General features: G+C 40.7%; 2 protein-coding genes across 11 annotated transcripts in view; both read left to right on the plus strand.

The window, feature by feature from the left end:
- Positions 1 to 24224, plus strand: part of LOC307013998 (uncharacterized protein) — a 69390-nt gene that overhangs the window by 42604 nt on the left and 2562 nt on the right. For 8 of the 10 annotated variants that reach the window (XM_079641654.1, XM_079641655.1, XM_079641658.1 and 5 more), the window contains 8 exons: positions 11478 to 11555; positions 11683 to 11814; positions 12065 to 12205; positions 12310 to 12520; positions 12762 to 12840; positions 23002 to 23085; positions 23714 to 23878; positions 24017 to 24190. In XM_079641654.1, coding sequence (XP_079497780.1) covers positions 11478 to 11555; positions 11683 to 11814; positions 12065 to 12205; positions 12310 to 12520; positions 12762 to 12840; positions 23002 to 23085; positions 23714 to 23878; positions 24017 to 24190 — 1064 coding nt within the window. Of the gene's footprint in view, positions 1 to 549; positions 10574 to 11477; positions 11556 to 11682; positions 11815 to 12064; positions 12206 to 12309; positions 12521 to 12761; positions 12841 to 23001; positions 23086 to 23713; positions 23879 to 24016; positions 24191 to 24224 lie in introns of those variants that run through there. The other 2 variants (XM_079641653.1, XM_079641651.1) reach the window with 1 other exon arrangement.
- Positions 20133 to 22990, plus strand: LOC307014049 (uncharacterized protein). The gene is made up of 2 exons (XM_079641725.1): positions 20133 to 21996; positions 22497 to 22990. The coding sequence occupies exons 1-2, from the start codon at positions 20416 to 20418 to the stop codon at positions 22602 to 22604; spliced, it is 1689 nt and encodes a 562-aa protein (XP_079497851.1). The 5' UTR covers positions 20133 to 20415; the 3' UTR covers positions 22605 to 22990.

Consider the following 24224-nt stretch of genomic DNA (forward strand, 5'->3'; position numbering starts at 1 on the left):
GACATGACTCTTCATGTCAGTAACAATCTTGAGAGGTTTTGTTTGTCTGTTGTCCTTCCTTTGCTGTATTTTTGGATTTCCCTGTGTTTCTTTTTGTATTCTTTGTGTTACTTCCTAAATATGTAGTCGAACAAATTAAGTATATATTATTCTCTACCATTTTCTACCTGCCTTTTTTTACTACTCCTGGCTTTGCTTATGCTGCTCTTCTCTTCTTCAAAGTCATCTGGATACCTTTGTCATCTTCTTTTTTACCTATTTTTTTAGACTTCCGTTTCCTCTGCCCTGTCATTACTCTCCTTACTCTGTGAACTGAAGATGGATTTTTGATGGCATTGTCTTGATCACAATTTTCTGATGTCTCTCTTTCCCACTTAATTTGTCCCTTATGTTCTCTACCCTTTTTGGTCGTGAAACTTTTAAACTGAAGATGATGAGTCTGAATCAACTGAGACATTCTCCCTGAGAACTAACCAACCTCTTGACCCTGCAACCCTTGCAAGCCCAGACCTTCTCTCGGAAGTATCGGACATCAAAATGTCTGCTAATTTGACTGCAGAGCAAATGGAGCACTCAATATATGAGGAGAGAGCTGGAGCTAGAGGGTTGGAAGACAAAGAGCCTTTGTCTATTTTGTCAGAAGAAAGGAAGGAAAAGGTTGGAGGGATTCAAAAAGGTTGCCTTAACGATAGTAGACATGAAGTTCAACGAGATAATGCTCAAAAAGAGAAAAGGGATTCAATCTATGAGACTACGACTGTTGAAATTAATTATCACCCTGTCGATGAACCAGTCTTACAGGAGATGTGCATTGAGGGGAAGACAAGTAGGTCCGCCCCAGAGGTCAGAAACATGACTGGTCTGGTCTCAAGCCTCAGCATCGACATGGACCAATACATGGAACAGAGACCTGTAGTGACATTTAGTTCTCAAGAAGATCTTGTCCAAGATAGATTTGAACAGGTTATTAAAGACCGTGACGGCAAACGGCGTCCTCCAGATATCAAGAAACCTATTAGGAAGAAACTTAGAGACAGAGAGCGTTCTGGGTGCAGCAGCTCCGAGGGTGAGATGGAAAGGATGAGTTCTGAGGAGTCTTTAGATGGCAATGTTGTTCTTAAGGAAAGTGCCCTTGTACCCACCACAGTTATGGATCCTCCAGCTTCTCCTTTAGTGGTTGAGACATCTATAGGATCAATACAGGACAGAGTTAAAGCTTTACAGAACGCATTTGAAGATGAGAAGGTGCAACAACATTCTCAGGAACCAATTCCTCTGGGAAAATCTTCTATTGACACAACAAAGAAAAAGGCAGACATGCCCGAACTTCCGAGAGTTCCCAAGTCCCCTAAATCACCTAGATCTCAGACCGAGAGATTAGATGAGACAATGTCTGTCAAGGAACTGATGAGCGCATTTCAGACTGGACAGGACCCTTCAAAAAATAAAGCTGGCCTCTTTGAGCATAAGGCAGTGGCCTCTTCTTGTATTTCAACATTGATATCTGAATCAGGAGATTCTGATGAAATACAGAGGACAGAAGAAAGACCAATGGACGAGCCAAAATCACAAACTCAAATCCTCACAACTTCCTATAAAGAGATAGATGATGAACCTGTAAGCCTACTAAGAGACAACTCTCATGAAAATGTCATTTCGAATAGTGCTTATTTTGGAAAGACTATACATGTTTCTGATCAAATTCAAGGTGACGATTCAAGCATTAGCCCACAGAGAGAGGCACAAGAGATATCAAAGGAGGAGACCATGTCTGTCAAGGAACTGATGAGCGCATTTCAGACTGGACAGGACCCTTCAAAAAATAAAGCTGGCCTCTTTGAGCATAAGGCAGTGGCCTCTTCTTGTATTTCAACATTGATATCTGAATCAGGAGATTCTGATGAAATACAGAGGACAGAAGAAAGACCAATGGAGGAGCCAAAATCACAAACCCAAACTCCAATCCTCACAACTTCCTATAAAGAGATAGATGATGAACCTGTAAGCCTATTAAAAGACAACTCTCATGAAAATGTCATTTCGAATAGTGCTTATTTTGAAAAGACTGTACATGTTTCTGATCAAATTCAAGGTGACGATTCAAGCATTAGCCCACAGAGAGAGGCACAAGAGATGTCAAAGGAGGAGACCATGTCTGTCAAGGAACTGATGAGCGCATTTCAGACTGGACAGGACCCTTCAAAAAATAAAGCTGGCCTCTTTGAGCATAAGGCCGTGGCCTCTTCTTGTATTTCAACATTGATATCTGAATCAGGAGATTCTGATGAAATACAGAGGACAGAAGAAAGACCAATGGAGGAGCCAAAATCACAAACTCAAATCCTCACAACTTCCTATAAAGAGATAGAGGATGAACCTGTAAGCCTACTAAGAGACAACTCTCATGAAAATGTCATTTCGAATAGTGCTTATTTTGGAAAGACTATACATGTTTCTGATCAAATTCAAGGTGACGATTCAAGCATTAGCCCACAGAGAGAGGCACAAGAGATGTCAAAGGAGGAGACCATGTCTGTCAAGGAACTGATGAGCGCATTTAAGACTGGACAGGACCCTTCAAAAAATAAAGCTGGCCTCTTTGAGCATAAAGCAGTGGCCTCTTCTTGTATTTCAACATTGATATCTGAATCAGGAGATTCTGATGAAATACAGAGGACAGAAGAAAGACCAATGGAGGAGCCAAAATCCCAAACCCAAACTCCAATCCTCACAACTTCCTATAAAGAGATAGAGGATGAACCTGTAAGCCTATTAAGAGACAACTCTCATGAAAATGTCATTTCGAATAGTGCTTATTTTGGAAAGACTGTACATGTTTCTGATCAAATTCAAGGTGACGATTCAAGCCTTAGCCCACAGAGAGAGGCACAAGAGATATCAAAGGAGGAGACCATGTCTGTCAAGGAACTGATGAGCGCATTTCAGACTGGACAGGACCCTTCAAAAAATAAAGCTGGCCTCTTTGAGCATAAAGCAGTGGCCTCTTCTTGTATTTCAACATTGATATCTGAATCAGGAGATTCTGATGAAATACAGAGGACAGAAGAAAGACCAATGGAGGAGCCAAAATCACAAACCCAAACTCCAATCCTCACAACTTCCTATAAAGAGATAGATGATGAACCTGTAAGCCTATTAAGAGACAACTCTCATGAAAATGTCATTTCGAATAGTGCTTATTTTGGAAAGACTGTACATGTTTCTGATCAAATTCAAGGTGACGATTCAAGCATTAGCCCACAGAGAGAGGAACAAGAGATGTCAAAGGAGGAGACCATGTCTGTCAAGGAACTGATGAGCGCATTTAAGACTGGACAGGACCCTTCAAAAAATAAAGCTGGCCTCTTTGAGCATAAAGCAGTGGCCTCTTCTTGTATTTCAACATTGATATCTGAATCAGGAGATTCTGATGAAATACAGAGGACAGAAGAAAGACCAATGGAGGAGCCAAAATCACAAACTCAAATCCTCACAACTTCCTATAAAGAGATAGATGATGAACCTGTAAGCCTATTAAGAGACAACTCTCATGAAAATGTCATTTCGAATAGTGCTTATTTTGGAAAGACTGTACATGTTTCTGATCAAATTCAAGGTGACGATTCAAGCATTAGCCCACAGAGAGAGGAACAAGAGATGTCAAAGGAGGAGACCATGTCTGTCAAGGAACTGATGAGCGCATTTAAGACTGGACAGGACCCTTCAAAAAATAAAGCTGGCCTCTTTGAGCATAAAGCAGTGGCCTCTTCTTGTATTTCAACATTGATATCTGAATCAGGAGATTCTGATGAAATACAGAGGACAGAAGAAAGACCAATGGAGGAGCCAAAATCACAAACTCCAATCCTCACAACTTCCTATAAAGAGATAGATGATGAACCTGTAAGCCTACTAAGAGACAACTCTCATGAAAATGTCATTTCGAATAGTGCTTATTTTGGAAAGACTATACATGTTTCTGATCAAATTCAAGGTGACGATTCAAGCATTAGCCCACAGAGAGAGGCACAAGAGATGTCAAAGGAGGAGACCATGTCTGTCAAGGAACTGATGAGCGCATTTCAGACTGGACAGGACCCTTCAAAAAATAAAGCTGGCCTCTTTGAGCATAAGGCAGTGGCCTCTTCTTGTATTTCAACATTGATATCTGAATCAAAAGATTCTGATGAAATACAGAGGACAGAAGAAAGACCAATGGAGGATACCATGTCTGTGAAGGAAGTGATGAAAACCTTCCAGACTGGGAGTGATTCCTCAATAACTAAAGTAGGGCCACTTGAAGACAAAGTTGAGTCTTCTTGCATTTTAACATCAATGTCTGAATCAGAAGATTCTGTAGGGATATGCACAACTGAACAAAGTGCTACACAATTCCAAACTAAGACCATCTCAGTGTTCCATCCCCAGAGTGAGGTCAAGAAGTGTGAAACAGGCCTGGAGGATCAACCAATTAGTTTAATCAGAGACAACTCTGAAGAATCTCAGTTGATTTCAGATTGTAGCTCGAATTTTAGAAAGACGGTAACATTTGCTGAAACAGTCAATGAAGACACTGACCCACAGAAAGAGACATCTGAGTTGTCGGAGAAGGACACCATGTCTGTAAAAGAGCTGATGAAAACATTCCAGACTGGGCAAGATCCCTCAAAAACTAAGGAAGGGCTTTTTGAACACAAACCTGTTGCTTCTGCTTCTATTTCAACAATCATATCTGAATCAGGAGATTCTAAAGAGATTCAAGCAACTGAACACGGTGCTAAAGAAGGGACAAAATCACAAACCCTAACTCAGAATCTCGCAATTTTACACCAACAGAGTGATGCGAACAGCTCTTGCTCAACAGAACCAGAGGATCAACCAGTAAGCTTAAGCAGAGATCACTTTGACGAATCACAGACAATTTCAGATAGGGCCTATTTTGGAAAGACGGTAACATTTGCTGAAACAGTAAAATGTGATGAAGAAGTTGGCCCACAGAAAGAGACATCTGAGTTGTCAGAGAAGGACACCACGTCTGTAAAAGAGCTGCTGAAAACATTCCAGACTGGGCATGATCCCTCAAAAACTAAAGCTGGACTTTCTGAACACAAAGCTGACACTTCTTGCATTTCAACATTGACACCTGAATCAGAAGATTTTGAAGAAATACAATCGACTGAACAAAGTGCTATGCAGGAGCCCAAATCACAAACCCACACAGCTGACAGCATCAGAAATGCCCGCGAGGAATTAGAGACCATTTCAGATAATTCTTATTTTGTAAAGACAGTCACATTTACTGAAACACTTCCATATGATGATGGTAGCATAAGTCCACAGACAGAGGCACCAGAGTTGTCAGGGACAGCGACATCATCTGTAAAGGACCTGATGAAAACATTCCAGACTGGACAAGACCTTTCAAAAAGTAAAGCTGGGATAAGTGCGCACAAATCCATTGCTTCTTCTTGTATTTCAACAACAATATCTGAATCAGAAAGGCTTGAAGACTTACAGACAACTGAACACGGCCCCACACAGGAGCCAACACTGCAAGCAATAACCTTAAAGAGAGATAACTCTGAGGAGTTACAACTCGTTTCAGATATTGCTTATTTCGGAAAGACAGTGGAAATTGATGATACAGTTCAGTTTGATGATGGAAAGGTTAGGTCTAACAGAGAAGAGTCTGACTGGGGCAAGATGCAGTTGGAAAAACCACACATAAGCACCAGTAGAAGTTTATCTGAAGACATGCATATCAGCCCTGATCGCAGACCTTCCGAGGATTTCAGTGCTGATATAAAAGCTGAGCTGGAAGAAAGCCCCGAGTACCAGCTTTTTAAGAGAACATCAACAGCTGAAGATGTAAGCAATCAGCGGGAGGTATCCGAGGATGAAAGCATGGCTGATTCTAATACAAATCCAGCCCCCATCTCTAGTCCCTGTTTAAAAAGCTATTTTGGGGGACGTGCTTCTCCTATTGAAAATCAAATAAAAGATGATAATCCAAGTCCTGAGAGTCCTGAGCATCAAGATATGGCTGATTCCTTAATCGCTGATGTTGATATTAGAACACCTCATGCCAGCCCAGAGGAAAGTGACTACTATCAAGGACTCGCAGTGACACATCAACAGACCAATGAAATGCTTACTTACTCTACTAAAAGAGAGGAAACAGACATCATGCCTTCTCAGGAAAGAATACTTCATGAAGCAAGCAGAGATGATACGAAGATTGATTATGGGAGCAAAACATTTTTTACACAAACTGACACTAAGGTAACAGAGGTGGAAATCAAGGAGCCACTTCATCAAGAAGTCCACATTGAGAGGAGCACATTTAGCCAGGCACCCAATGCAGTAAAAGATATGTCAGGAATGTCGTCTTTAATGAACAGGGACTTGGATCAGTATCTAAAAGCAAGGCCTGTGGTAAGTCAGTCACCAGACATGGATATTGTTCAAGAAACATTTGAAGAAATTATTTTAACAAAGGAAAAAGATAAAGTAATTCTTACATTTGTCAATAGCGAAAATAACGGAGCAGTAGGGGGAACAGCAGGGAGCACAACACAAGAACCAGATCACGCACCAGCAGAAGAACATCCAATTACATGGGGTGATGAAAAAATAGAAAGTGAATTTAAAGAAGCCAAAAAAGTGACGTTTGGAAGTTTGTCAGTCATGAACAATGATATCGATCAATATCTAGAGGCTATGCCTGTTGCTCGTCTAACAATAGAAGAGGATAATGTGCAGGACACATTTGAAACTATCAAAACTCTTACTGATGAAAATAAAGGAGCAACAGTGGATGGCACAACACAAGAAACAGTTTTTGTACCAGAAAACTATAAGGTCACAGAGAGAGATGAAGAAATGGAAAGAAGTTTCAAAGAAACCACAGTAACCCTGAATGAAGAACTACCAATGGAGGAAAAGCAGATAAAGAGAAAGACTTCAAATCAGCCATCTACAAAAGTAAAGGAGATGTCAGGCATGCTATCACTACTCAAGAGTGACATGGACACGTATCTCAAGGAGAGGCCAGTGAAATATAGACCTCAAGAAAAGGACGCCATCCAGGAGACATTTGAACAAGTTACCCTCACCAAAAACCAAAAATCTTCTAAAACACATCAGTTAAGTAGTACTGACATGGATGATAATATAAGTGCAGAAACATATGAACATTCTGATGTGGTTGAAATCAAGGAACTTACGCCAGGTTCTGTATTGGAGACATCATTCCAAGAAGTTTGCATGGAAATACATCCTGAAAAGTCTACAACTGAGAGGGATATGTCAGGCATGTTGTCGCTTCTCAGTGGTGACTTCAAAACAAAGCCAGTGGCAATACAATGCCACCCAGAAAAAGCAGATCTAGTCCGTGAGAGCTACAGCCAAGTTATACTGACGAGTAGTAACTCCGAGGAAAATGTTGATGTAAAAGCAAATGAAGAAAGCCAGACCAACGTAGTTAGAGTCACAGAATTGTCTCCAAGCTCTGTATATGAGACACCATTCGAAGAAGTTTGCATTCAGAGGAAGTCACAACAAGAAAAGTCTTCAACTAAGAGGGATATGTCAGGCATGTTGTCGCTTCTCAGTGGTGACTTGGATCAATATCTCAAAGAAAAGCCAGTGGCAATACAATGCCACCCAGAAAAAGCTGATCTAGTCTGTGAGAGCTACAAACAACGTATACTGACGAGTAGTAACTCCGAGGAAAATATTGATGTAAAAGCAAATGAAGATAGCCAGACCAACGTAGTTAGAGTCACAGAATTGTCCCCAAGCTCTGTATATGAGACACCATTCGAAGAAGTTTGCATTCAGAGGAAGTCACAACAAGAAAAGTCTGCAACTGAGAGGGATATGTCAGGCATGTTGTCACTGCTCAGTACGGACTTAAATCATTACTTAAAGGAAAAGCCTATGGTTTTACAATGCCCCCCAGAAGAGCATGTAGTCCTTGATAGCTACACGCAAATTATCCTAACTAAGGAAACTAACAGGGAAAGTCTTTCAAATTCCCCTGAACACAGGATGTCACCACAAGAAACACACTTAGAATTTGTGGACTTTAATGAAAAGAAAACCTTGAAAAGTGGATGGCAGACATGTTCCCACGAAGATGAAGGACCCAAGAGCTTTTCAGCTGAAACAAGTGAGGCTAAAACCTCACCATGTGCAGCATCATATTTCCATGACTCTACTGATGAGGCGTTCTGCAATACAAAGTCATATTTAGCAATTAATGACTTTAATAATGATCATAAAGACACATATTTGCAACTACCGAGTAGTTCTGACACATTACAACGACCGTTTCATTTGGAGAACTTAAACACTGTGGTTGATAGTGACCCAATTATAATGGCATACCATCAAGACTCGCTAGAGGCAAGTCCTGTAATGGAGGATAGATCTTCAGACAGATCCCCGGATTCAATTGAGCCAAGCCCTAGCAGAGACTCTCCTTGTCCAGACTCTCTTGAGGGAAGTCCCACTCAATCTAAAGAGTCAGAATTTGAGATTCCAGCCAAAACGGCTGTGTACGAGGACTATGCCTCACAGCTTAAAGCATGTTATAATTATGACAGCAATATCTACATGGATGACAGTGAACGTGGTGAGCCAGAAATCAACTACGAGATCATCCAAAATGAAAGTGGGATTAAGGAGGACATTCATTCCTGCTCAGAATCCATAACTGGCCATATGTTTTCTGACAGCAACATATGCGACAGCAAGAATCTTCACATGTGTATAAGGCAAGACTCTCTCGAAGCAGACGATAGTGAGAATGATGCCACCAATAAACATCTCACCCCAGAAGAGGATATGTTCAAAATGGCAGCAAAGATCAAAACATTTGATGAGATGGATCAGGAATATAATATGAAGAGAGACAAATTAGAGACAGGGGATCTCAGAGAAGATCATCCAGATCAAAACTTTGGGCCAGGTTTAGAGACCTTCTCACAAAATACACCTGAGACACTTAGTGAGGCAACAGGTATTAGTGTTCAAATCAAAGAGGAGGTGGAAAATCAGTCACAACTATCTGTCTTGCGTTCAGCAGAAGGAGGACCGGATATATATAAAGATAAAGATGTTGTAGAAGGTGACCAGCCATCTGTAACTGAAACACCTTTTACCAGTCACGTGAAAGGTGAGCACCATTCAGATGATGACAACGAAGTTGAGTCACCACTTACAGGTTCAAGTGATGTTAGTCAATCTCATGCTATGGTGTGTACTGAGGAACACGAATCTGTCATTGCAGGGTTTAAGGTTAAGAATGATGCAGTCCTAAATTCACAGCTTGAGGCTGAGGAACATATTAATATTAGTCCTTCAGATGACCGCAAAACTCCTGATAAAACACCTGTTCGAACCCCTAGTGACAAGAGAACCCCTGATCCATTCCAGTTTCAAGAGGGAAAGCTTTTTGAAATGACCAGAGGGGGAGCTATTGATATGACAAGAAGTTTTGATGAAGGAGAAGCATATGCGTTTTTCCATATAGGGGAACATTCAGTGGATGAAGTTGTACCAAAGATGACTGGGGAAGGTCAAACCGAGTATTTATCTTTAGAGAATAGTGATTATATTGCAGAAACAACTCTTCAAGAGTGTCAGGGTGCCAATAAAACCATTCCTACTCCCAAACCCAGAACTCTCATCAAACACTCAAGTGACAAGTCAGAGAGCGGGAAGCCACTTTGTGAAGCTAATCTTGGCAGTTCCGTCGAGGTTCAGCTTGGTTCCCCCAGTTCTATGGAGAGACTTACCATCAATCAGAGTGACGTTGGAAATCTTGAGAGCCTTGGTCTTGGTTATCTGGACTCTACCATTGCAGACCTTCAATCAGAGATAACATTAACAGTAACCTCAAAGCAGAGCCATGGTTCCTCAGAATCCTCTCCTGATGATGAGTATGATGAGGAGGAAGATGAGGAAGATGAGGAAGATGAAGAAGATCAGTGCTCGGTTATAGAGGTGTCCACAGCATATCATCATGATTCCCCTCCACATTCAGAAATAACCTTGAAAGACTCACAGAATTCTGAGGTTGATTGCGTTAAAAAGAAATTAGACACAAGCTCAACTTTGGAACGTAGGACTAGATCTGAGGCGGATAGCGACACAAATCGATCCTCTATTAAAGGCCACAGGAGTTATTCTGACAGTAGTCAAACAATTGATAAATCCAGCCTTTCCCCTTCCAAATGTCCTGTTATGATGCAACAGAAATCTCCAACTCAGAGAATCTCCTCCTTTCACCAAAGGAAAGGAGTCCAACTCTCTACAACAGACACATCTGTTAGGTCTTTGGATGCTGATGATCTAAGCAGCACTACTTACACAAGTCCAGACTCTGTTCTCTTCACTTATGACATCCCAGCCTCACACGGTTCTGATTCTGAAGGCAATTTGTTGCCAGTGGTGCAACCATCTTCAGAGAGAGAAGATGTTTTTGAATCAAGGCCTGCCTGGGATGACACAGTGGAAACTCAGATGCAGAGAAACTTCGATGAGCCATCTCCAAAATGTATGCCAGGTATGGCCAGACCTACATGAGCTTTTGCTTTCTTATCTCCTGTCCTTGGCAAAAAGACCCATCTTCCTTAGAATATGTCAAGAAAGTCATTTGTGCCGATTTCATGTTTTTTTATTTGTCTTGTGCCAATTTGCATCTCCTTTTCTTTCCTTTTCTTTTTGTATTTTCCTGTGTCTGTGTGTGTGTGTGTGTGTGTGTGTGTGTGTGTGTGTGTGTGTGTGTGTGTGTGTGTGTGTGTGTGTGTGTGTGTGTGTGTGTGTGTGTGTGTGTGTGTGTGTGTGTGTGTGTGTGTGTGTGTGTGTGTGTGTGTGTGTGTGTGTGTGTGTGTGTGTGTGTGTGTGTGTGTGTGTGTGTGTGTGTGTGTGTGTGTGTGTGTGTGTGTGTTTTGCATGATGGTTATTTACTTTTACATCTGTTTGTGCAATCTCAAGATTGAATGGCCTTATTGTTAAAGAAGAAGTAGCTTTGACAATTTGTATGTTATTGGTATATGACATGTACTACTAATACAGCTTTACTAATATTAACATCAACACCACTTTACCAGCACATTACTGTCATTGCTTGTACTAATGATTACAAATATAATGTGCTAATTGTGACCAAATTATCATAGGCTGTAAACAAGTTAGAACTCCTCTTCTTAGGGACAAATCCAACATCTATGTGTTCATTTATGTCAACATTACATACATTTAATTTCAGAGTATAACAGCCTATACCATACAATCCTCACATATTAATTACATAAAGATATGCGCATCAAATACTGTGTATATATGACTGGTACCTGCAATGGGAAAAAAGCTTTACTTATATATGTATGGGTAATGGTATTCTACACCTTGGACTATTGACCATGATAATAAAACGTAATGACTGGCTCTTACGGCAATTTCTTTAGTGGATTGGCAGGATGATGCTGACAGGAAAGAGGAGACATTAGCTATCGTTGCAGATCTTCTTGGTTTCAGCTGGACTGGTAAGTTGTCAAATAATGTAATCATTTTGCTAGTATCTTTTATGTTGTATGTTTCCATGTTCTAGCTGCTAAACAAATAAAATATGGTTTAATGGTTTACATTGTCATCCCATTTTTAACGCTCTAGAACTGGCAAGAGAACTGGAATTCAGTGAAGATGATATTAAATTAGTGCGAACAGAGAATCCTAATTCCCTCCAAGAGCAGAGCCATGCCTTGCTGCAACGCTGGGTTGAGCGGGAGGGCAAACATGCCACAGGTACATTGCTTGATGGTCTGAAAGATTTTGATTTACATTTTAGTTGGATTTGTAAATAAAAACACTTTGAGTCCTGAACATTTCTTAGTTTGAATGTGATGATTTGTGTATCCTATAGATCTATATATTAACACTGTAGATGTAATGTAAACTTACATTTGCAATTTCTAAATCATTACTTTGTTGTGTTAATTATATGTTTGTTTTACAGTTTTTTATTCTATTAATGATTGTTTCAATATCTCCACAGAGGACTGTCTTATTAAGAGACTAACCAAGATCAACCGCATGGACATTGTCCATCTCATTGAAACCCAGATGAACAAGTCAGTTCAAGAGCAAACATCTAGAACATATGCAGAGATCGAGAAGACACTGGATCACAGTGAAGGTACCCAAATAAATCACCAATTTGAAAGCTCTATCTCAAACCAGGCTATATTTAATTTCTTGTGAGCACAATGTTCAGCTTATTCATCAAGTGTGTTTTTTCAGTGTCAGTAGCCCTATCTTTAGTTCAAGAGGATGCAGACAGCCCCCAAATCGTAAGAAGGGTGGAGTCAGACCGCAGACCACCCCCAGCTGTTTCTGAAGAGGACCTATCTGTTGCTTCGCTACTGGATATTACTTCCTGGGCAGAGCCTGCTGGACACACGCACTCAGAGAGCATGCATGGTGACCTGTTGGAGGACCTTGAGATCCCACAGTAAATTATTTATTTAAAAGAATTCCCTGAATCTACATCACACATTGACAGCATGAAATTGTCCCACATCATTTGACCTTTCTTGCCCAATAAGCATAAAGACATATGCTTATTTATTTTTTATGGAGGTTAATATAGAACAATGTCATTAAACAACAATATTTAGTTTAAAATGGGGCTTTGACAAAATATATTAATGCTAAGTCTAATTTTGTGACATAGTCTTCTTTCTGTGTTACAGTGAATTGAACCCTAACCTGTGGACCTCTGAGGATTTTATTACACAAGAACCTACAAGTAATGATCATTCTAATGAGCAAGTGAGTACACTTTCCACTTCAAAAGAAGAAGCACTGGGGAGCCACGCAACACAGGTTTATGGCCTCGAAGTGAAAGAACAGCAAGATTGCTGCAGTGTTTATTTCACCAGGTCTTTCCAAGGTGGCCCTCTAATTCAAAGCCAAGTCAAAGATGACACCAGCCAATCATTACCATTGAAGCAGTGTGTTCTGGAAGATGAGCAAGGGCAATCAACTGTATTTCTGAAGTTACCATCATCAATATCTGTCAGAGACTTTGGTTTGAGCCTATCAGAGTCAGACCAAGCTGAGACTGACTTCATTGAGCTTTGCAATAAGTCAAGCTATACACCAGAGCATACAGACACGTCTAAAACCATTGTCAGAAGATGTCAATTGCCTGACACTAGCCTGTTAGTCTTAGCACCAGAGGACCACCAAACCACTCTGGTCATGACTGAATATGACACAGATGTAGCTAGAAAAAGCAGGCTCTCTCAGAAGTGTACTGATGTACTGTTTGATCATGACAAGATCTCACTGGTTGCAGGTAGAGATAAGGGGTTCAAACACATCAATTCAGGCAAGAAAGATAATACAAAACCCAAAGTGTGCAATGAAGGGTATTGGGGAAACATGCCCTTCATTGATGATTTAATTGAACCCATTATTGCAACAGCAAAGTACAGCATGATGAAACCATTTGAAATGAAGGAACCAGAGACCAAGTTTCCTGACAGTCTTACAACGAGTTGCCCTTCTCACATGGCTTTTGACTCAACTGATAGCAACTCTCTTGTGCAACAAGCACCTGAGGATGATGTGACATTTCCTTTCACCTTTTTAGAATACAGCCCCTTCACCTCTGATAATTTGGCATCTGAGGAGCAGGGTAGCCTATTGTTACCTGTTAATGAAAGGGGCCTTCTCGGAAGACCTTCCTCGCCAGATTCACAGACTTCTCAGTGCAGTTTCTCATTTGTTGAACTCTTACTCTCAGAACCTATTCGTGCCCAACTTATGAGTCAATATTGTGATTATTATTTACTATATAGAAGGGGAAATCTACCCTTGCAACCACTGACGTCAGTTCCTTACACTACATTCTGCAACTACCCAACTGAACTGTGTCAGGGTGACCCTTTGACAACAGAATTAGTAGCTTCAAATCGTTTGCAATATTCTATGAATGCACCATCACCTCTTGATAAATGTTACGATAAAAAAAGCAGATATGCACCAGGTTTATTGACATGGCAGGTAAGAGCTGAAGAAAGGGCACCGATGTTTGGTACTGATGTTCCAGCCTCAAAATACCTTTCACATGCTGATGTCAAAAGTATCTATAGTGCAAATACAGACTGTTTGAGTCAAAACGAGTCAGGGTCATTTCAGCTATGTCCATCCTCATCCGAAGCACCAAAACCATCACAGAAAAGTAGTCAATCTTTCCTTGATTACTGGTTTTCTAAGTTAAATCCAAATTCCTCTGAATGCATACAATTACAACGTCATTCCGATGATCATTTAACAAACATTAAACAAAACACCTTAATGCACAATGAAAAACAAAACTCATTCACAAAAAACTCTGATCTCTCATATCAAAACAAATCTGGAGAGTCTTGTCACATTTTCCAACAACAACCAACACCCACTCCAATGGTCTTTAACTTGGTGGAGAGACCAACATTCATTTTCGAGTTTCCAAATAAAATTAAGTTTGATGAGAACAGACGAGATTCTCCGCAGTCAGAAGTTTCAGACTATGAACTTGATGTGCAATTTAGTAGCAGGGCATTGTCCCCAGAATCCATCTCTTCTGATTTTGATTTTTCTTTTCTGCAGAACTGGTTAGCAGACTTTAGAGCATCCTCCCCAGATTATCTGGAGTCAGTTGGGCAACATTCCTTCTCTTGTGCAATGACATTTGGCCAAATGGAAAGTCAACATTGTGACTACTATTTGCACTACTCTCAAAATAGACCAGTATCACCTTTTTCAACGCTGTCAGATATTGAGTATTACGGATTCTGTCTGGAGGAATTATTTGATGAAAATAGACCAGATTCATCTATTTTACCAGTTGGTGCTGAACAATCAAGAATAACTATATCTGGGTCCCCACCATTGTCCACAGCAAGAGCTCTTACATATGCAGATGTTGTGCGAGGCCTAATGCATGAAAGTCAAGCAGAAGCTTTGTTGGTCTGCAAACCATTTGAATTTGTTCCTATTTGGCCTCAGTTAGAGTCATCAGACAACAAGTGGACCCACTCCTCAATAGAGGACTGGGTCACAAAAGTGGAATCACAGTCTCCCACGGCAGTGGCGTCTCATAGTGGACAAAGACCACTTTCTCCTGACTCACCAGTTCCTCAGCTCAGATTTCCCCATATCTGTTACGATTCGGAATTGTCAAGGAACAGGTCATTCACACCACAATCAACATTTTCAGACTGGGAAGGTACTGATCTGTGTCCAGAAATCATATTCGACACTGCCAGACCAGATTCTCCCCAGTCAGTGTTTTCAGACTATGAAATTGACGTGTTATTTAGTAGCAGGGCATTGTCCCCAGATTCCATGTCATCTAATTTTGACTTTTCCCACCTGCATGACTGGTTAGCAGACTTTAGAGCATCCTCCCCAGATTATCTGGAGTCAGTTGGGCAACATTCCTTCTCTTGTGCAATGACATTTTTCCAAATGGAGAGTCAACATTGTGACTACTATTTGCACTACTCTCAAAATAGGCCAGTATCACCTTTTTCAACGCTGTCAGATATTGAGTATTACGGCTTCTGTCTGGAGGAATTATTTGATGAAAATAGACCAGATTCGCCAGATTCGTCTATTTTACCAGTTGGTGCTGAACAATCAAGAATAACTATATCTGGGTCCCCACCATTGTCCACAACAAGAGCTCTTACATATGCAGATGTTGTGCGAGGCCTAACGCATGAAAGTCAAGCAGAAGCTTTGTTGGTCTGCAAACCATTTGAATTTGTTCCTATTTGGCCTCATTTAGAGTCATCAGACAACAAGTGGACTCACTCCTCAATAGAGGACTGGGTCACTTAAGTGGAATCACAGTCTCCCACGGCAGTGGCGTCTCATAGTGGACAAAGACCACTTTCTCCTGACTCACCAGTTCCTCAGCTCAGATTTCCCCATACCTTTTACGATTCGGAATTTTCAAGGAACAAGTCATTCACACCACAATCAACATTTTCAGACTGGGAAGGTACTGATCTGTGTCCAGAAATCATATTCGACACTACCAGACCAGATTCTCCAAAATCCGTTTTTTCAGACTATGAACTTGATGTGTTATTTAGTAGCAGGGGATTGTCCCCGGACTCCATGTCATCTGATTTTGACTTTTCACACCTGCAGGACTGGTTAGCAGACTTTAGAGCATCCTCCCCAGAGTCAGTGGCATCTCAAAGTGAACATAGGCCACTCTCTCCAGACTCACCTGTTCCTCAGTACAGTTATCAGCATTTGGGTGAACATGTGGAATCTTCAAGGAACAGGTCATTCACACCACAATCATCATTTTCAGACTGGGAAGGTACTGATCTGTGTCTAGTAGAGATGTTAAGATTCACCGATTCGCATCGGTGCACCGGCATAAACGTTCAAGATGCGAGTGCACCGGTTGAAAGAGTGCACATCGGCTACAGTTTGGGTTGAACCGGGCTGAACTCGCGATGCATCGATTGCGTAGCGTCTTTGCATCGGTAAAAAAACGATTAATTCATATAAAATCCCCTCATCTTGTCAACGCTCAGCAGAGACGATCTTTGATATTTGCTTCGCCACTACTGATAACGAGAGTCTCAGTTATCAACACACACGGAAGTTGAGGAGAAAGAGAAACACAGCGCACCGAAAAATAACTACAAATCAAACGTTTGGCAACACTTCGGATTGTTCAAGAAAGACGGTGTGATAGTCATTTATGCTATATAGTTGACCGCAGGTCATGGAGAGTAATAAGGTATCCGTAGACCTTTGTATGAGGTATCTTTATTACTTAACAGGTCTACAGCCATGATACATAGATCCGTACTAGATACGGACTTGCATTCACACAGTATCACTCCGCAGCCGCACCCCATCAGTAACGTCCTGATGGTATATGTGAGCGGCACTATTAATACAGACGGACAACTTGAAAAATCACTCGCAAATTGTTAACGATGCCGAGCCGCTTTAAAGTACACAAGTAGTACGAGAAACTTAGCGACGCACAGAAAGAGGCGATGTGGGGTCTGCGGCTGAAAAGAGAAACCTGAAAGTGAGACATATGAGTTAAATCACTCAGTGAGGTGTTCTGTCAGAGAGAGAGGTGTTTAGTTTACAGCAGCCTGTGATGGCCAATCATCATTTAAATGTCTTCCTTACTGTAAGCAGTTATGAAATATGAAATACCTGTTTGTGAAAGGTTATTTGTATTCTTTATTGTTCAGATAGAAACCACTGCTTTCTGCTCACTGGTGTGTTAGCCTCTGAGTGTTAAGCACATCAGGCTGGCAGCTGTATGGGCATTGCTCTATGGTAGCTGTTATTTGCACATTGTTAATCATGAGCAATGCATCCTTACATTGTTTAACTGTGAGGTGTTATACAATTGTACTCTGGAGACCTTTTAAAGGTAAAAAAAATAAACGGCATGATGGGATGTGCAGTACCAAATATGTAAAGCACTTTTTTGTTAATGTATGATTTGCTGCATATAAGGAATAAAACAAAAACCCTCTGTCGTACCATATTGAAGTATCATTATTTTTGCATCGTGTTGAATCGCATCGTATCGCCCCGAATCGCATAATGTTGAATTAAATCGTATCGAACTGTATCGCAACAGGGGTGAATCGTATCGTATCGTATCGCATCGCCTGGTGTTTCAAAGGTATCGTTAATGTATCGTATCGTGGCAACGTATCGAGATGCGCATCGCATCGGCCTCAGTGATGGAGATGCACATCCCTAGTGTCTAGAAACCATATTTGACACTACCAGACCAGATTATCCAAAATCAGTTTTTTCAGACTATAAACTTGATGTGTTATTTAGTAGCAGGGGATTGTCCCCGGACTCCATCTCATCGGATTTGGACTTTTCCACCCTGCAGGACTGGTTAGCAGACTTCAGAGCATCCTCCCCACATTATCTGGAGTCAGTTAAACAACATTCTTTGCCTTGTGTAAAGAACATTGTGACTACTACTTGCACTACTCTCAAAATAGGCCAGTATCACCTGTTTCAATGCTCTCAGATGTAATGTGTTCTCATTCTTGTCTTAAGGAAGTCCCTGACGAGCGCAAACCAGATTCACACAGTTTACTGGTTGAAGCTAAACAAACTGCTGAAAGCTCTGCTTCAGTCCAAGAGTCACAGATAAAAATGACCCTCCGCCAACCCGTCTCTAATGAATCCATGGCATCAGAATCCACAATATATACTAAAGAATACAGTGTATAAAGCAAGCCTTTTGTTAACAACTTAATGTCACATTTATATGATCCTATCTATAAAGGAAATTGTTCTTGCCGTGAAATAAGATCCTGTGAATCTACCCTAGAAAAACACACACATATAGATGATCAATTTTATAAAGAAAAATATCTCTGCAACAAAGTTAGTTTCTTTAAAGATTCAGTTGATAAATTGTCTGAGAAGTCTTGTAATCAAAACAAATGTAAAGATTTGTCCAAATCGTGTCCATTTGAATGCATTATACCGGACTCCAAACTTTTACAGGAGTCCTCAGTGTCCCACTCAACCGTACTTGATCCTCATTTGCCAAAGCCACAAACTGGAAAAGAGGAAACAAAACCCATAGCTTCCTCCTCAAACACAAACTGACTAGTCGGTTTTTTTCAGGATTCCTTCTCCCACAGCAAAGAACCTACATTTGATGATTTCAGATCACACAGGTGTAGCCAGTTTTTCAATAAGTTGAGTCACATGCCATCTCTCGAAATGTTTTATATATGTCATCATGCTGTCTGGCCAAAGGAGGCTTACCATGAACAAACTAAGGCAACGAGAGAACCAATTAAACGAAGATTATTTGTTCACAAACATAAACGGACTGACTCTGAATCACAATCAAAGATGACACAAGCCCAAGATTGGTTTTCCAATAACATGAAAAGAAAATCCATGAGCGAGGACAAGAGCAAAAGTTCCTTGGTGTCGGTAAGACAGCACAATATTTTGTTCAGCAATGATTGCAGTGTTGCAGTGCATATGGCATAATGCATATGGCAATATCTAAAGTTTGAATGTATAATTCTTGACCCAAGCTTTTACTAATAATGCTCAGAAGCTTCACTGTCTTGCTGTGGAATGTTTGCATCAGAGCAGAAGACAAAACATTTTGGTGAAGCGCAACTAATGGACTTAAGAGAATGACCCTGTCTTAGTGACGTGAGATGCTTGTCCTGGTATGGACATTCTCATAATAAATAAAATACTAACCCACATACTAAGGGATTCATTTAAAGTGCCTGACCTGACTGAATCAAGTCGAAGGAGATTCAAGTCTCCACTTTCCCCATAAGGTGCTATATGTTATTTTGTAGATTGCAATATGCTTTATAGCGCTATTTTGGTCTTCGCTTAACAGCTTTACATTTCTATTCTAACTGGTGCTCTTGCATCAGCTAGACTAGAGTCTACAATCTATCGTCTCAAATGTAAAAAAGGGGACAATACAACACATACTATAATTCTGCAATAAGCTTTGCCAAATGTTGAATTCTGTAAATGAAGTGGGATTCTTTCATTACTGTTATCACATAATGATTTACCTTCTGGAAGGTGGGGCAGCCCTGCAGCATAAGAGACAGTAGCATTGTTTTAATTTTGACACATACTTTAAACTAGTGAGCCTATTGAACACCTATTGAATAAGTGTTAAATGTTGCATGTCCACCTGCCATGTTCCACAAAAGGCTTTTTTTGACTCAAGTTCACTTGTGCCCTTTTATTATTGTAAAATGATCTTCTGTTGACAGTGATGTTCTCAGTGAAATATCCCCAATCATACTATTATCAAGGCTACTTTCAAAATATCATAATTATGCAGCATCTTTATCGGTCTTTACAAATCAGTAATGCATTTAAAATTGTATTTGGTCTTTATGATAAATAGTATTAACATATATAATATACTACTGTAATCACCTAAGTGGGCTACAAGTTAATTTCCTCAATTGAGGCACTGCTGTCATATAGCCTGTCATTGACAAATGCACACTTTTTTGACTATTCCTTTCATCACCAATATAAATCACAAATCATATTTATTTTTCATTATTTCCCATTCCATTTTATCATTTCTTGCAGGTTTCACCAACATCTTTGAGGACAAACGTTTCAGAATCTTCAAAACAAAAACAAGTTCATTTAGAAAAGAGTCAAGAATGTCCAACTGAGAAACCATCTTTGGTACATGATTCAAACACAATTTGCCCTGAAAAACTAGAATTAGCACTTCCAGGTAACTACGAACTAAGTAAATCACAATCTGATGTCACATTGACCAAGCCAAGAAACTCACTACATGAAAAAGATCAAATGCTGACATCCCCCAAACAAAGCGAAAAGTCTGACTCAGCAAAACCCAGCCCAGCAACCCCAGGCTCACTATGTCAGATAGCTCAAGAAAGTCCAGATGACCAAATCCTGATGTCCTCAGAGTCCACTCCAACACCACCAGAGACTGGGTCCCCTAAGCTTGACCAGCTGCTGTCAGATCTGGAGAAGATGAAACTTCAATTCAGACCAGAGACACTTGACCCCCAATTGTCAGAATTGAGTGATGAAAGCCCTCAGGCAGATGACATTTACGAGTTTGAAGGCCTTTCACCTGAAAGTATCAGCCCTACAGATGGAAGTCATGACCTAAGAGTCAGCATGCCAACTGCTACACAGCTTGGAGAAGATACTAACTTAAAAAATGTAGCCATCACAGAACCTGGACATTTCCAGACACCAATTCAAGATGAACCTGAAATAATCTCAGTCACTCCTCATTTTACAGAAACCTCTGAAGAAACAGCACCATCAAGCCTTGGAAGTCGTAAGGATAGTCCTGTATCCCTTACTGGCTCTCTTTCAACTCCAGAATCTCCCAATAGAGGTTTTGATGAAATGGAATCACTGAACTTAAGTATTCCTGTGGACAAATCCCATTCCAGCACTTATGACGAAAATGCCACTGAGACATTTCCTTCAGTGTCTTTTCCCAAGATAGCTGCAAAGAGTTCGTCTGAAATACCTCAGGATGATGTTTCTGAGGAAGATTCTACAAATATTTTACTTCAAAACCGGGAAGAACTGGAATCGGCTACATCATCTAAAGATTCAATGGGTTTGACAGAAGAAATATCAACACAGAGTATTCAACTTCCACTTTTATGGGAGGATACTTTTTTGGAATCCATTCAGACTGACGATGTCTCCTCTCAGTCTGTTCCTGATTTAACTCCAGAGACAGTTATATCCACAAGACATTTTTGTTTTGAGGAACTTATGACACCTACCTCCCCAGGGAATTTGGAGAAATCTTCAGATGAGGATAGGCCAAATACCAGTGGACGGCATTCAGAAGAATCTCTGACTTCAGTAGACTCAGATTTCTTTTTCTCTCAGTCCACTCCAGTGCAATCTAAAGCAGAGACGACTTCATTAACCTCTGATGAGGAGTACAGCCTCCCAGTTGGGTATCCAGAGGCAACCATCTATATCCACATGCCTCCAGCATATGAAGACGCTGTGAATAGTTGTGCAGACAGCCCACCCCTTGACTACTCTGACCCAGAGCCTTACTTTGACTGCAACCAGGCTGGATCAGATTTCTCAGAAACTGAACCCGAGACAAGTACTAGTGCAAAAGGAGATCAGCCCAAGGATCAATATAGTCATCCAAGAGTGCTAAATAAGGTGAACCAACGGGTCTTGTTGTCCTCTGGAAGCGAAGATTTTGAGGATGCTTCTCTTGTCCATGAGCCTTTTTTTAAGGTACAAGAAGAGAGTGAAGAATTGTTGCACTACTCAGAAGCATCGGATGAAGAATTCACCTTGTGCCAGGCTTCACAACCACCTACAGTCTTAAAAAATGGAGAATATTGTGATACTGATACATCTCTCACAAGGGTAAGATGAGATCTGGTAAACCAGCCCAACATGCAAGATTTTTCCTGGAACTGAGCTTGAACAAATGTTATAATTGCTTCAGAGAGGAATGTCTGCTAACCCTCCCACCCCTGGCCACATGAATTGGATCTAATAGACTCCTCATACCCCTCATTTTACTTGTATTTTAACCATCCTAACTCAGCATGTCACTGTGCTGCCTTTAACTGGCTGTATCACTTACTGTAATAACATAAGCTACATGTTTTTTTATAAGCAATAAATGTTTTTATTACTTGATGATGTGAAGTGAACGCATGGTATTTCTTTGCAAAGTTTTTGTGTTACTTACAGACTGCCATGTTGCACTTTCCAATGTAAGATATTAAATCAAATTGTAACATATTCAAAATGAAAAGTGCACCATACCACTCTGCTTATTGCTTGCTTTGTAGCAAACATGTTTTTCATCATATGTTTTTAATCTATTAAATATCAATGGATTTGTGTTGCTTGGTCAGGAGATCAGCGCAGAGCTCGGATTAATGTCAGAAAGTTCAGATGATGAATTTTTGACCACCAGAATAGTGCGAAGGAGGGTTGTCATAAAGGTATCTGATGAAGTATGATTGAAGGTGTTTTGTATGAGCATGCAGGGTGTGACTTTCAGAGTGCAACATAATTCAAATAATGCTAGGTCTTTGCTATGAAGTGAAAATGTAAACTGTGTAACAGCCTTTCGTTTCGTCAAATTCCAGGTGTTTAAAGAATCATTTAGAGTTTATAAGAAACCTGCTACTTGATTTGCAACTATGGCTGAACCTCTTGATGGTGTTGTATGCTGTTGTGGGCACTTTTTATGTTGTTTTTGACACATATAAGTTTGATTCCTGTATGCCAAATATATGTCTGTTATGCTTTTTTTAACGTTTAATGACTTGTGTTTGAAGTGGATAAATAACACATTAACTTTGGACAGACCTAAGTCAGCATTTCTGATTATTGTTTGTCTTATTTTCCTTATAGGCTGATGAAATGCCTGAATTCCCCTCTCAGTCAGTGATGGAAGAAACGTACAAAGATGAAAATGGACATACTGTTGTCAAGAAGGTAAAGCAATATCCTATATAAACCCCGGCAGTGGCTCAGTCAGTAGGGGCTTGGACTGGGAGCTGTAGGATTGCTGGTTCAAGTCCCCGACAGGACCTCAGTGTGGACTACTACTTGGAGAGGTCCCAGTTCACCTCCTGTCCTGCCCTGGTGCCCTTGAGCAAGGCACCGGACACCCCCCCTTCCCCCCTCACTCCCATGGCTCCCCGGGCGCTCTGCAATAGCTGCCCACAGCTCCTACTAGTTAGGATGGGTAAAGGCAGAGAACACATTTTTGTGGCCGTTTCTCAATGCTGGGCATTTAAACAGTCCTTCGGCGCCACTCGATGACGTAGTATACTTGAAATAGTGGCTCTGCAGCAGCTTTACTCGACATTGAGAAACGACCACTGTGTGTGCTGTGTGCTCTGCATGTGTGACCGTTAAAGAGGGTTTCATCCCTCCGATTCTATCTATTATCACATGGCAGTTTCTAAACTGGTCAGTAAAGACCAAGAAAGTGAATTTGTGTGCAGAAATGTTCAAGGATCTATGTTGAATAGTTGCTCCACTTTATTCAGAGACAGCCAACGTTACTTTCTCGAATGTGATTAACCTAATGTTTTTTTAAACATGTGATCTTCCTAAGGTTACGCGTAAAATAATTCGCAAGTGTGTTTCCGCGGATGGTTTGGAGCATGAAGAGGTCTCATCAGAGGGCGCTCCACAGGAGTCCATCTGTATGGCCGAGGGAGATGGATACTCTAAGGTTGTAAAGCGGACTGTACTAAAGAGTGAAGGAGATCAAACAGAGGTGTGTGTTATGTGAATTATGTGTGTGTTCATTATTATGTTCCTCAAAATCTGATAAAATACCACAGGGCAACATTTACACTAGTAGTAATAAATAAAAGTCAATGTAACAGACTTGCTCTGTCTTCTTTCTTCTTAGGTAACATTTGCAGAACGTGGAGGGTTTTCAGCATCAAGTCAGGGGGCAGCTGAAGGTTGTAAGGTCAGTTGCAAGGAAAAGACAATGATGGTGGAGGGGGAAAGGCAAATGACACACCACGGTGATCCATCTTTGGCCTCTGACCTACCCTCTGCCCAGGATGACTTCAAACAGGTTTGTGGATAACCTTGTTACTATTATTGTACAT

Source organism: Notothenia rossii (assembly GCF_949606895.1).
Source record: "Notothenia rossii genome assembly, chromosome: 1".
NCBI lineage: Eukaryota > Metazoa > Chordata > Actinopteri > Perciformes > Nototheniidae > Notothenia > Notothenia rossii.

Coding starts and splice junctions, on each gene's coding strand:
- LOC307014049 (XM_079641725.1), top strand. CDS start 20,416: ATGCTGACATCCCCCAAACAAAGCGAAAAGTCTGACTCAGCAAAACCC. Junction 21,997..22,496: donor CTGATACATCTCTCACAAGG/GTAAGATGAGAT, acceptor TTGCTTGGTCAG/GAGATCAGCGCAGAGCTCGG.